At 43.7% G+C, this 13,304-nt stretch overlaps 1 protein-coding gene across 1 annotated transcript in view; it reads right to left on the reverse strand.

Moving 5' to 3' along the window:
* The window catches only part of LOC112257986 (protein turtle homolog B-like), a 177,934-nt gene that overhangs the window by 36,335 nt on the left and 128,295 nt on the right, over nt 1-13,304 (reverse strand). The window contains exons 8-12 of the mRNA XM_024432005.2: nt 9,617-9,759; nt 8,393-8,533; nt 8,118-8,237; nt 7,030-7,180; nt 2,175-2,286 (exon numbers count right to left, since the gene is read on the reverse strand). Of these exons, the coding sequence (XP_024287773.1) occupies nt 2,175-2,286; nt 7,030-7,180; nt 8,118-8,237; nt 8,393-8,533; nt 9,617-9,759 (667 nt within the window). The remainder of the gene's footprint in view (nt 1-2,174; nt 2,287-7,029; nt 7,181-8,117; nt 8,238-8,392; nt 8,534-9,616; nt 9,760-13,304) is intronic.

A 13,304-nucleotide genomic window follows, 5' to 3' on the forward strand; every position in this document is an offset into this window, starting at 1 on the left:
TTATGTACAAACTGTATTCTAGTCACGGCTCATTCTATATAACTACTGCTGTACACACCTTTGATTCATTTACTTTCCACACTGTCAATTCACCATATACAGTTGAAGTTGGAAGTTTACACACACCTTAGCCAATACATTAACTCAGTTTTTCACAATTCCTGACATTTAATCCTAGTACAAATTCCCTGTCTTAGGTCAGTTAGGATCACCACCTTATATGAAGAATGTGAAATGTCAATAATAGTTGAGAGAATTATTTCCTACGGCTTGCAACACTCCCCCTTTTTCCTCCAAACATAACGATGGTCATTATGGCCAAACAGTTATATTTTTGTCTCATCAGACCAGAGGACATTTCTCCAAAAAGTATGATCATTGTCCCCATGTGCAGTTGCAAACCGTTGTCTGGATTTTTTATGGCGGTTTAAGAGCAGTGGCTTCTTCCTTGCTGTGAGGCCTTTCAGGTTATGTCCATATAGGACTCGTCTTACTGTGGATATAGATACTTATGTACCTGTTTCCTCCAGCAACTTCACAAGGTCCTTTGCTGTTGTTCTGGGATTGATTTGCAATTTTCGCACCTAAGTACGTTCATCTCTAGGAGACGCGTCTCCTTCCTGAGCGGTATGACGGCTGCGTGGTCCCATGGTGTTTATACTTGTGTACTATTGTTTGTATAGATGAACGTGGTACCTTCAGGCGTTTGGAAATTTCTCCAAAGGATGAACCAGACTTGTGGAAGTCTACAATTTGTTTTCTGAGGTCTTGGCTGATTTATTTTTATTTTCCCATAATGTAAAGCAAAGCACTGAGTTTGAAGGTAGGCCTTGAAATACATCCACAAGTACACCTCCAATTGACTCAAATTATGTCAATTAGCCTATCAGAAGCTTCTAAAGCCATGACATCATTTTCTGAAATTTTCCAAGCTGTTTAAAGGCACAGTCAACTTAGTGTATGTAAACTTCTGACCCACTGGACTTGTGATACAGTGAATGATAAGTGACAAAATCTGTCTGTAAACAATTGTTGGAAAAATGACTTGTGCCATGCACAAAGTAGATGTCATAACCAACTTGCCAAAACTATAGTTTGTTAACAAAACATTTGTGGAGTTGTTAGAAAAACAAGTTTTAATGACTCCAACCTAAGTGTATGTTAAACCTCTGATTTCAACTCTATATACAGTGGGGCAAAAAAGTATTTAGTCAGCCACCAATTGTGCAAGTTCTCCCACTTAAAAAGATGAGAGGCCTGTAATGTATCATAGGTACACTTCAACTATGACAGACAAAATGACATTTGACCTCTGTCATTGCCAACAAAGGGTATATAACAAAGTATTAAGATAAACTTTTGTTATTGACCAAATACTTATGTTCCACCATAATTTGCAAATAAATTCATAAAAAATCCTACAATGTGATTTTCTGGATTTTTTTTCTTCTCATTTTGTCTGTCATAGTTGAAGTGTACCTATGATACATTACAGGCCTCTCTCATCTTTTTAAGTAGGAGAACATGCACAATTGGTGGCTGACTAAATACTTTTTTGCCCCACTGTACATATATTTTTATATTGCAGACTTTGACATTGCGCGTTCTGAAGTGTTGTAATTTCTTGTTATTTTTTTAACTTCTGGATTATGCGTGTATTGTTATTGTGTTGCTAGATATTGCTGCATTGTTGGAGCTAGAAACATAAGCATTTCGCAGCACATGCAACAACATCTGCAAATCTGTAAACGTGACCAATAAACTTTGATTTGAATTGTGGAACAGCCCACCCCTCCCCAAACCCTAACCTTAAAGCTTGAGACTGAACTCAGACCAGTGTCAAGTGGCAACTTCTACTCCACTACCCCATCCAAGCGCCCTCCTCCCCAGCCAAAGTGCAGCAGCCTCCCCTAGGAATAAGAGCACAGAAGGGGGCAGAGAGGGGCTTAGGTTTCCAAAAAAACAGTTGGGCTGCATCCCCATTCTCCGCCCTATTCAAGAAGTATGCACGTGTACACTCCACCTTGTCATTTATTTCAAAACACTGGATTGGTGTAGAAGCATCAACTAAAGGGAGAATGCTGAAGAATCGGGACGTAGCCTCAGAGGGAAATGCTTGAAGAAGGAAGAAGCAGGAAGCAAAGCATGCTGGGATGACTCACACATAGCCATACCAGACTGAGAATGTCTGCTCGAAGCCACCGTCGTAGCCTGCCTCCCACGACATGTTGACCCAGGTGGTGGAGACCGCTGCGTGGACGTTGGCCGGGGCGTGGGGGCTTGTGCCTGGGGAGGGGGAGTCATGTGGGGAGTGGGGATAGTGAGGAGGGTGGGAGTGAAAGAGGGAGTAAAGCATGAAGCATAAACCACACACGTACATAAATCACACACACACACACGTTGGAAGTCAGCTCTTGCTCATATGTGTAGGCATTGTGTGGTTGTGTTAGGACTATACTAAGGTGGTAGGCTTGAGTTTCATTAAGATCTTCAATCTGTGTATCTATGTGCATTGAGATTATGGGTCACAGTAAGTCTTGGCATGGTGTCTAAAGAACAAGCTTAGGCCTCTGAGCCAGCTAGACTAGACCTGAATCAGAGCCACACTGTGTGTGTGTGAGAGAGTGGCCAACTTCTTTACAACTACATATAGGTGACTCTGGGTGAGAACGTTTCTCTGATAAAGATTTTACTGTAGCATGTGTTAGTGAGACAACATCATCTTAGAGCTAGGGTCGATTTTCTTGAATTTCCGCCTGACTGACATGCCCAAAGTAAACCGCCTGTTACTCAGGCCCAGAAGCCAGGATATGCATATAATTGGTAGCATTGGATAGAAAACACGTTGAAGTTTGTAGAAATGTTAAAATAATGTATGAGACTATAACATAATTGATATGGTAGGAGAAAATCCAAAGAAAAGCCAACCTGAATCTTTTTTTTTTGAGGTCCCATGCTCTTATAATGAAAAGCCATGGGTCCTATGCTATTCTAGCTCCCAGATTGCCATTTCTATGGATTCCACTAGGTGTCAACAGTCTTTTTTGAAGGTTTCAGGCTTGTTTAGTCCAAAACTAGTAATAAGTTGGAGTTTTGGTACAAAGAGTCCCAGTGGAAAAATCAGTCTATCGGCACGCGATGAAGGCGCACCTGCTAATTTAACTTTTCTATTGAACATACTTCTTTCCGTATGAAATATTATAGTTTATTTACAATAGAAACGTAGTTTGACTTGTTTGAACAAAGTTTAGTGGTAGCTTTTTGGACTCCTTTGTCTGCATGTTGAACGAGTGGATTACTGATATAGATGGCGCCAACCAAACAGACCTTTAGGATATAAAGAAGAATTTTATCTAACAAAACAACCATTGATGTTGTAGCTGGGACCCTTGGGATTTCAAACAGAGGAAGATTTTCAAAAGTAAGTGATTTATTTAATCGCTATTTGTGATTTTATGAAGCCTGTGATGGTTGAAAAATATGTTGATGTGGGGCGCCGTCTTCAAACAATTGCATGGTATGCTTTCGCTATAAAGCCTATTGTAATTCGGACAAAGCAGTTAGATTAACAAGAATGTAAGCTTTTAAACAATATAAGAATATTGTATGTTCATAAATGTTTTAAATTATGATTATTTATTTGAATTGCGTGCCCTCCAATTTCACCTGATGTTGTCGACAGGTGTCCCGCCAGCGGGACGCCTAAGCCTTAAATATACAGTTGTCATGTAATATCTTAATTAGTTGACATAGTAACTGTAGAAGATCTCTAGTAGATTATTTGAGAAATCTCTGGCCAATTACAGTCTCCCCTACCAATTAAACACGAAAATGTGCTGAAATGTAAAGGAGTTGGACATATTCCGATCATCCACCAAATATACTGAACAAAAATGTCAGGTGTCAAATTTTCCATATGCACAAAAAGCTTATTTCTCTTAAATTTTGTGCACAAACTTGTTTACATCTCTGTTAGTGAGCATTTCTCCTTTGCCAAGATAATCCATCCACCTGACAGGTGTGGCATATCAAGAAGCTGATTAAACAGCATGATCATTACACAGGGGAACCTTGTGCTGGGAACAATAAAAGGCCACTCTAAAATGTGCAGTTTTATCACACAACACAATACCACAGATGTTTCAAGTTTTGAGGGAGCGTGCAATTGGCATGCTGACTGCAGGAATGTCCACCAGAGCTGTTGCAAGATAATTTAATGTTCAATTCTCTACAATAAGCCACTTCCAACGTCATTTTAGAGAATTTGGTAGTATGTCCAACTGGCCTCACAACCGCAGACCACGTGTAACCACGCCAGTCCAGGATATCCACATCCGGCTTCTTCGCCTGTGGGATTGTCTGAGACCAGCCACCCGGACAGCTGATGAAACTGAGGAGTATTTATGTCTGTAATAAAGGCCTTTTGTGGGGAAAAACAAATTCTGATTGGCTGGACCTGGCTCCTCAGTGGGTGGCTGCGTCCCCGCCCAGTCTTGTGAAATCCATAGATTAGGGCATTAATTTATTTATTTCAATTGACCGATTTCCTTATATGAACTGTAACTCAGTAAAACCATTGAAATTATTGCATGTTGCATTTATATTTTTGTTCAGTATACATTAACACAATCATCCAATTGGCTGTGAGAGAGAAATCCATTGGCAAATGGAACGCCTGCAAATTGTTCCTTTGACTGTTGAATGCCAGACACCAAAGACACAGTTTAACAGTGTCCCGAATACCCCCGTCTGTGAATCTTGCCCCCACGCACAAAGACCTCCATACAGGCAATATCAGCAGACAGCTAACTGAAGACTAAGTGGTCGTTTTCCATAGCCAGCTGTAGCTATGGACACTAACACTACTCCAAAAAAGCATAATCGGAACTGGACGACCTATACACAACAAGTGACAGTTTATCTATCGGTTGTCCTTATTTATCAAACAAACTAGACAGTCGTGGCCAAAAGTTTTGAGAATGACACAAATATAAATTTTCACAAAGTATGCTGCCTCAGTTTGTATGATGGCAATTTGTATATACTCCAGAATGTTATGAAGAGTGATCAGATGAATTGCAATTCATTGAAAAGTCCCTCCTTGCCATGCAAATGAACTGAATCCCCTAAAAACATTTCCACTGCATTTCAGCCCTGCCACAAAAGGACCAGCTGACATCATGTCAGTGATTCTCTCATTAACACAGGTGTGAGTGTTGACGAGGACAAGGCTGGAGATCACTCTGTCATGCTGATTGAGTTTGAATAACAGACTGGAAGCTTCAAAAGGAGGGTGGTGCTTGGAATCATTGTTCTTCCTATGTCAACCATGGTTACCTGCGAGGAAACACGTGCCGTCATCATTGCTTTGCACAAAAAGGGCATCACAGGCAAGGATATTGCTGCCAGTAAGATTGCACCTAAATCAACCATTTATCGGATCATCAAAAACTTCAAGGAGAGCGGTTCAATTGTTTTCAAGAAGGCTTCAGGGTGCCCAAGAAAGTCCAGCAAGCGCCAGGACCATCTCCTAATGTTGATTCAGCTGCGGGATCGGGGCACCACCAGTACAGAGCTTGCTCAGGAATGGCAGCAGGCAAGTGTGAGTGCATCTGCACGCACAGTGAGGCGAAGACTTTTGGAGGATGGTCTGGTGGCAAGAAGGGCAGCAAAGAAGCCATTTCTCTCCAGGAAATACATCAGGGACCGACTGATAATCTGCAAAAGGTACAGGGATTGGACTGCTGAGGACTGGGGTAAAGTAATTTTCTCTGATGAATCCCCTTTCCCATTGTTTGGGGCATCTGGAAAAAAGCTTGTCCGGAGAAGACAAGGTGAGCGCTACCATCAGTTCTGTGTCATGCCAACAGTAAAGCATCCTGAGACCATTCATGTGTGGGGTTGCTTCTCAGCCAAGGGAGTGGGCTCACTCAAAATGTTGCCTAAGAACACAGCTATGAAAAAAGAATGGTACCAACACATCCTCCGAGAGCAACTTCTCCCAACCATCCAGGAACAGTTTGGTGACGAACAATGCATTTTCCAGCATGATGGAGCACCTTGCCGTAAGGTAAAAGTGATAACTAAGTGGCTCAGGGAACAAAACATAGATATTTTGGGTCCATGGCCAGGAAACTCCACAGACCTTAATCCCATTGAGAACTTGTGGTCAATCCTCAAGAGGTGGGTAGACAAACAAAAACTCACAAATTCTGACAAACTCCAAGCATTGAGTATGCAAGAATGGGCCAGAAGTTAATTGACAGCATGCCAGGGCGGATTGTAGAAGTCTTGAAAAAGAAGGGTCAACACTGCAAATATTGACTCTTTGCATCAACTTCATGTAATTGTCAATAAAAGCCTTTGAAACTTATGAAATGCTTGTAATTATACTTCAGTATTCCATAGTAACATCTGACAAAAATATCTAGACACTGAAGCAGCAAACTTTGTGGAAATTAATATTTGTATCATTCTCAAAACATTTGGCCACGACAGTAGAGCTTTCAGCAGTGGAAACAGTCTCTGTGTCTACCTCCCCAATGCTGCGAGCCCAGCCCAGTTCGCTCATCTGTGATTTGCGAATGCTGGCGCGACTTCATTGACCTTGCAAAATGCTCATTGCACATGTCCCCCAGGTGCTTTGGCTGACGTGTTGAGCTTTGGCAAACTGTCAAGCTGTTGACGCTGCTCTGCACAGCCCCGCCTCTCTTCACTATCCTTAGATCACACAAGGGTCCTATTCATTAAGGTATGCAACGGAAAACATTTTAAAACATTTTCCAACAGATCATGAAAATTCACATTTCTGATTGGACAAGACCAGGTTGTCCCTCTCTCTTTCAGTCGGCTTTCCTCCGTTTGTCGCATAATGAATACAACCCAGTACTACTCAGCTTCCTATTACTTGTATTTGATTACGTGTTCCTTTGCGTGTGTGTATGTACCTGTTCCTGTGTGTGTTCGATGTGTGTGTGCATGAGTGTTCATGCCTCTTCCTGTGCATGTGTATGGCGGAGTGGCTTGTACCAAAAACTTGGAGGTGTGTGCTGGCAGTGATGCTCGTGGCAACGTTGGTGGCGACACACTCCCACTCCCCGTGGTCTTCCTTGCCCAGGGACTTGAACTGTAAGCTGCCGGTGGGAAGGACCTTGTGCTTGCTTTTACTGGGCTTCCCTACCTTAAAAAGAGAGAGGGGAAGAGAGAGGAGTTACATCTCACAGAACAGCACATACTGTATTGGTTCTGGCAAGGAAGGTAATTATCACCCACCCACACAGCCTCCAGACAGACAGACAGACAGAGTAGATTAGTAGATAGACAGAGACAGACAGAGACAGAGACTGAGAACAGGACAGATAGACAAACTGGTAGACAAAAAGAAGGCAGACAGAGACAGGTAGACAACAAGGAAGATAGACAAAAAGGAAGGCAGACAGACAGACACACACAGACAGGTAGATTAGTAGACGGACAGACAGGAAAAACAGAAAGACCAACACTAAAACTTGTGCTTCCTCAGTCACTGTGGCTGTTGGAAGAGACTGTCCTTCCTCCGCTACTCATAAAACAAAACATTTCAGCATCGGCATCACGGCGACGGTAAAGGGAGACAAACAACTGCAAATCACATTGTTTTCATTGGGAGAGATTAAGAAGCTCCATAATCAAGAGACAATTGAAGGCTAACGCTAATGTGTTTGCCTTGATTGTTTCAACTGATAACGCCACCATTAAAATGCAATTAAAACATTGCGATTTCTAGGAGCCAGTTTGATTGCAACCTCATCTCATTCCTTGTGGCAAAGATGGAAAAGATGACTCCAATATCAACAATCACCATCGAACCACATTTGGCGGTGTCTGGTTTAGAAATTAAATGGTAGTAATAACCACCTGTTATCACTTAACATTACATCATTTGGGGATTTACTAGCAGCGAGTAGCTTGGTCAAATAGACTGTGTGAGTGTACAGCAACGTTCTACCTGATACCCATAACTTTAGAGTGAAAGGATGGAGAAGAGGAGCCGTAGCTCTGTCCTATTATAAAGTAAAGACTGTCAGACCAGGCCACAGCATGAGTCTTTTGGATGGAGGGAGGGTCGCTTCACTTACCTTCCGCCATGTGATATTGGGATAGGGAAATTCTCTCTCAGCCGCACAGGGGATGACCAGCTCTCTCCCAGCCTCCTGCCTGTATTCCCCTCCGGGAACAATCGAGAACTTAGGGGGATCCTGCCCAGAGAGAGTGTTCCCCAATGGGGGTGAGATTAGAGTAACAGACCGAGATGGGTGTAGCCGTTAGGGTAACTCGAAGCATAGAAAATGCATAATGATTGATATACTAGCTAGCACGCTCCGCTAATTACTGTTAGTATCAGCCTGCGTACCTTTAGCACCAGAGGAGTGGGAGCGGACCATCCCTCAGAGCCCAGGGCATTGTAAGGCATGCAGGTGTAGGTGCCCAGAGAGTCCTCCGTCACCTCGGCCACGCGGATGCTCCCGTCCTCCATTTGGCTCCAACCAGGGTACTGTGGGAACAAAGAGGGGCTAACGCTATGACATTGCAATGTTTGTATGGCTGGGCTCACCAGTGGCACAGCACTATCCCGTCATAGAGCAGAGGAGACTGTGACTTCAAGGAAGTGAGAGGTGCGATCAGTCCCCAAATGTTCTCACTAGTTAAAAGTTCTGAATCAAAAGGGACTGAATGCAAGGGCAAAACGTAGGGGAAGGAAACAGAAAGAACAGCTAGATTTTGTCTGGGATATACACAACAATTGATCCACCCCTAGAAGCCTTAAACTAGGAAACTTAACCACTAGGACGTCCTCTTTAATGCACATGTGAAGAGCTTAGTTCATCACCTTTGTCGCAGTTCCAAGCCTGAGGAGATTTCACAGTCTGTCATCCAAATTCAGGTAGAAGTTGCCCTTCTAGGCACAGATCTACGATCAGCCTACCCCTTAGCCCTAAACTTAACCATTAGGGGGGAAAAACACAAAACTGACTTTAGATCAATGTCTAGACGGGGCAACTTCACCCTACTCCACTAAGAATTCAGTTCTGGGGGAAGATGTATAAGAAAATATACTAAGACTAGTAAAGTCTCCACCCCCCTAAACGGAAGTTTCGGGCAAGTCTATGGGCTAAATGTCCCCTCTTCCGAAATTCAAAAGATGCAAAATCGTGATTTGTCCAAATGATCATTGACGAAAAATCTGAGCGCAGAACAAAGTTCCTCGTTACACGTCGCATCCCACAATCTGTTGACAGACGCTACGATACCATCTTATGTTACGTGCGTCTATCCATGAGAGAGTTTGGATTCAGTGATGTCAAACGGGATTTAGTGATGTCAAACGTTCTGAACATTGCCGATAGAAATAGAACAAATAGAGCTGATACCATTCCCTATTCCTACCTAACAGACAATCATATCGGTTTTACACAATACATTTATCTCTGAACATTTTGGGTCATATTCATTAGGCATAAGAAAAGGGACTTAAACCGGGAGGGGCTTCCTGAGCATGTCCAATAACAAAATGCACATTTTCCATTGCAAAACATTTAGCTACAGTGTGTTCTAATGAATATAACCCTTGATTCACCTTCTCTATCCGGAGGGGGTTGCCATCTTTTGTCCACTTGACCAGCGTGACAGGCGGGTTGGCGTCTACAGGGCAACGGATGAAGCCTGGCAGGCCAATGGCCACATAGATGGCAGGTGGCATGTCTTTGACACGGGCAGGGTCTGGGGCGAGAGAGAGAAATACAGTTAATTTGTATTGTATTTATTTCTGTATTTATTGGACAAAGGACAGATGGTGGGAAAGGTAGAGAGTTTGTCGCAAAGGCAGTGGGCTGGATTCGAAACCAAACCAACATGGGCAAATATACACTGAGCGTACAACACATTAGGAAAACCTTCCTAATATTGAGCTGCACCCGCTTTTGCCCTCAGAACAGCCTCAATTCGTCAGGGCATGGACTCTACAAGGTGTCCAAAGCATTCCACAGGGATGATGGCCCATGTTGACTCCAATGCTTCCCACAATTGTGTCAAGTTGGCTGGATGTCCTTTGTGTGGTGGACCTTACTTGTTACACACAGGAAACTGTTGAGTGTGGAAAACCCAGCAGCATTGCAGTTCTTGACACAAACCGGTGCACCTGGCACCTACTACCAAACCCTGTTCAAAGACACTTAAATCTTTTGTCTTGCCCATTGCCCACCCTCTGTATGCCACACACACAATCCATGTCACAATTGTCTCAAGGCTTAAAAATCGTTCTGTAACGTGTCTCCTCCCCTTCATCTACACTTATGGAATTTTAACAAGTGACATCAATAAGGGATCATAGCTTTCACCTGAATTCATCTGATCTATTTTGGAAATGTTTTGTACAAGGTGTAGACAGCGGCACTAACCGCTAGCTAGATCGCCCAGGCCACGAGATAAATATCTTTATGGTGGAGTAACATTGGTAGGGATTACGGGACCAGTACTGCAGCAGGAGACAGGGGAAATAACAGGTTTTATTAGCACGGGATATCATTACATGATAAACTGTGCTTCGTTAGCAGCTGGTCTGTGAGCTGTAGCTGTGGAGGTTGTGTGTGTGTTTGGAGTGGATGGGTAAACACTGACAAGTAAACAGAGAAATATGTTTTGAGTATGTCAATTAATTTTCCAAGGAAGGAGAATCCTAGACAAATATATAGAATGGCATTGTGTGGATTAAAATGAGTATAGAGCAGGATGACCTCTTCAGTATTCAGACAGAGGCGTCCGTGGCTGAGTGGAGTCACGGCTGATATAACTTTATCTGGCAGCACGGATAGACGAGAGGAAAGACACTAAAGTCAATGCCCTAGCCAATAACTTTGAACAAGCTCGGAAGCATTAGAATAGTAGGGCTGCTTAGCGAAGTAAAGTCAAAGTAGGTTGTTTCAAAGAGGTGTTTGCACGATGTCTTGCCAACCCGAAGAAAACTGTGCTGGCTTGCATATTTTTTTGCCACATATTTTCACAAATTGGTGGATGTGTAAGCAGGTCAGCTCAGTGCAACTTGATTTGGCTCAGTAGTGTATTCTGTGAGAGTGTCCATGGTATCTTGTTCAGTGTCACTATGTGGTAGAGATGACAGATTTGCCACTGGACCTTACATTACACCACAATGAATGGCACAAACCAACAAACTTGTCTGCACTCCCCATTCATTTCCTCTGTGTTGTCTAACCTTTTAAGCAGACAGGTCTCAGTGTGTCATGTCTGATGTGAATAATAAAGGACAGATTCAGACTTTGTTATCTAGTCAGAGCCAGGTGATAATGGCTGCAGGAGGCCGGTGCTGCTTGGAAAGGAGCGGTTTGGAAAAAAATCCCTCTCAACATCTTAATCTTTGGCGAACTGCCACAGTCTATTTATAGAAGGGGAGAGAGGAGGTGGGGTAGTGCCAGGCTCACTATAGCTCGCATACACACTTTCTCTAACATGCACATATCCACACATCTTTATTTTATGTCTGGTCTCGCTTTACCACATGTACCAAAGCTGATTATTATGCGTAATTCACCAGTGAAAGGGAAGGGGACTGAAATTGAAACAGGAAAAGTTGTACTGGCTTGGGCAGAGTCTCTCTCTCTCTCTCTCTCTCTCTCTCTCTCTTTCTCTCTCTCTCGCTCTCTCTCTCTCTGAAATCTTGGCGTAGTGCTGCACTGCAATCAGTGGACTAGTGGGGCCGCTATCGCCCACGCTGCCTAGCCCACCGACCGTCTGTAGCTGACGTCACTGCAGAGGAAAGGGTTTCCACAGAGAATGATGTCACCTCTCCCCCTCCTCCCTCTTTTGCGCTCCCTTTCCCTCACTTTTGCAGCGCCTGTCACACACGCACACAGTACAGAAACAACCGGTCACGGTCGCGCTGATCTAATTTTGTGTGTGTTTGAGTGTGAGTGTGTGTGCGTGTGGTGGCATATAAGGGTTTAAGTGTGTGTGTGGCTGCTCTCCTGGGGCAGGTATGGAAGCATGGTAGCCTGCAGCCCAACCAACCCAGAGAGGGCACAGTGATGGGGGGATACACCTGAGAGAGATGGATGAAGAGAAAGGAAGAGGGAGGGTGATGAGTGAGAACAGGCACAATGGAAGGAGAGAGAGAGATAAAGAGATGGAGTTGACAATTTGGCTTCAGAAAGGCATAAGATGATGAGATGATAGGAATAAATACGGAGAGAGGAGGAAGAGACAGAGAGTGAAAGAGTGTCCGGGTACCTCAGACAATGCAGTGCCTATGCAGTATACAGTGCATTCGGAAAGTATTCAGACACCTTGACTTTTTCCACATGTTGTTAGGTTACAGCCTTATTCTAAAATGGATTAAATAGTTTTTTCCCCCTCATCAATCTACACACAATACCCCATAATGACAAAGCAAAAACAGGTTTTTGTGGAAATATCACATTTACATATGTATCCAGACCATATGTATTCAGATTACAACCTCGAGTCTTCATGGGTATGACTTCACAAGCTTGGCACACCTGTATTTGGGGAGTTTTTCCCATTTGTCTCTGAAGATCCTCTCAAGCTCTCAGGTTGGATGGGGAGCATCGCTGCACAGCTATTTGCAGGTTTCTTCAGACATGTTCGATCGGGTTCAAGTCCGAGCTCTGGCTGGGCCTCTCAAGGACATTCAGAGACTTGTCCCGAAGCCACTCCTGTGTTGTCTTTGCTTTGTGCTTAGGGTCGTTGTCCTGTTGGCAGGTGAACCTTCACCCAAGTCTGAGGTCCTGAGCGCTCTGGAACAGGTTTTCATAGAGGATCTCTGTGCACGTTGCTCCGTTCATCTTTCCCTCAATCCTGACTCGTCGCCCTGCTGCGGAAAAACACCCCACAGCATGATTCTCCCACAATCATGCTTCACCATATGGATGGTGCCAGGTTTCCTCCAGACGTGACGCTTGGCATTCAGGCCAAAGAGCTCAATTTTGGTTTCAACAGACCAGAGAATTTTGTTTTTCATGGTCTGGGAGTCCTTTTGGCAAACTCCAAGCAGCATGTCATGTGCCTTTTACTGAGGAGTGGCCCTAAGGTTCTTCTCCCCCGATTTATCAGTTTGGCCGGGCGACCAACTCTGAGAAGAGTCTTGGTGGTTCCAAACTTCTTCCATTCAAGAATGATGCAGGTCACTGTGTTCTTGAGGACCTTTGATACGGCAAACATTTTTGGGACCCTTCCCCAGATCTGTGCCTTGACACAGTCTTTTCTCTGAGCTCTACGGACAAATCCTTCGACCT

This window comes from Oncorhynchus tshawytscha, linkage group LG09 (genome assembly GCF_018296145.1).
Source record: "Oncorhynchus tshawytscha isolate Ot180627B linkage group LG09, Otsh_v2.0, whole genome shotgun sequence".
NCBI lineage: Eukaryota > Metazoa > Chordata > Actinopteri > Salmoniformes > Salmonidae > Oncorhynchus > Oncorhynchus tshawytscha.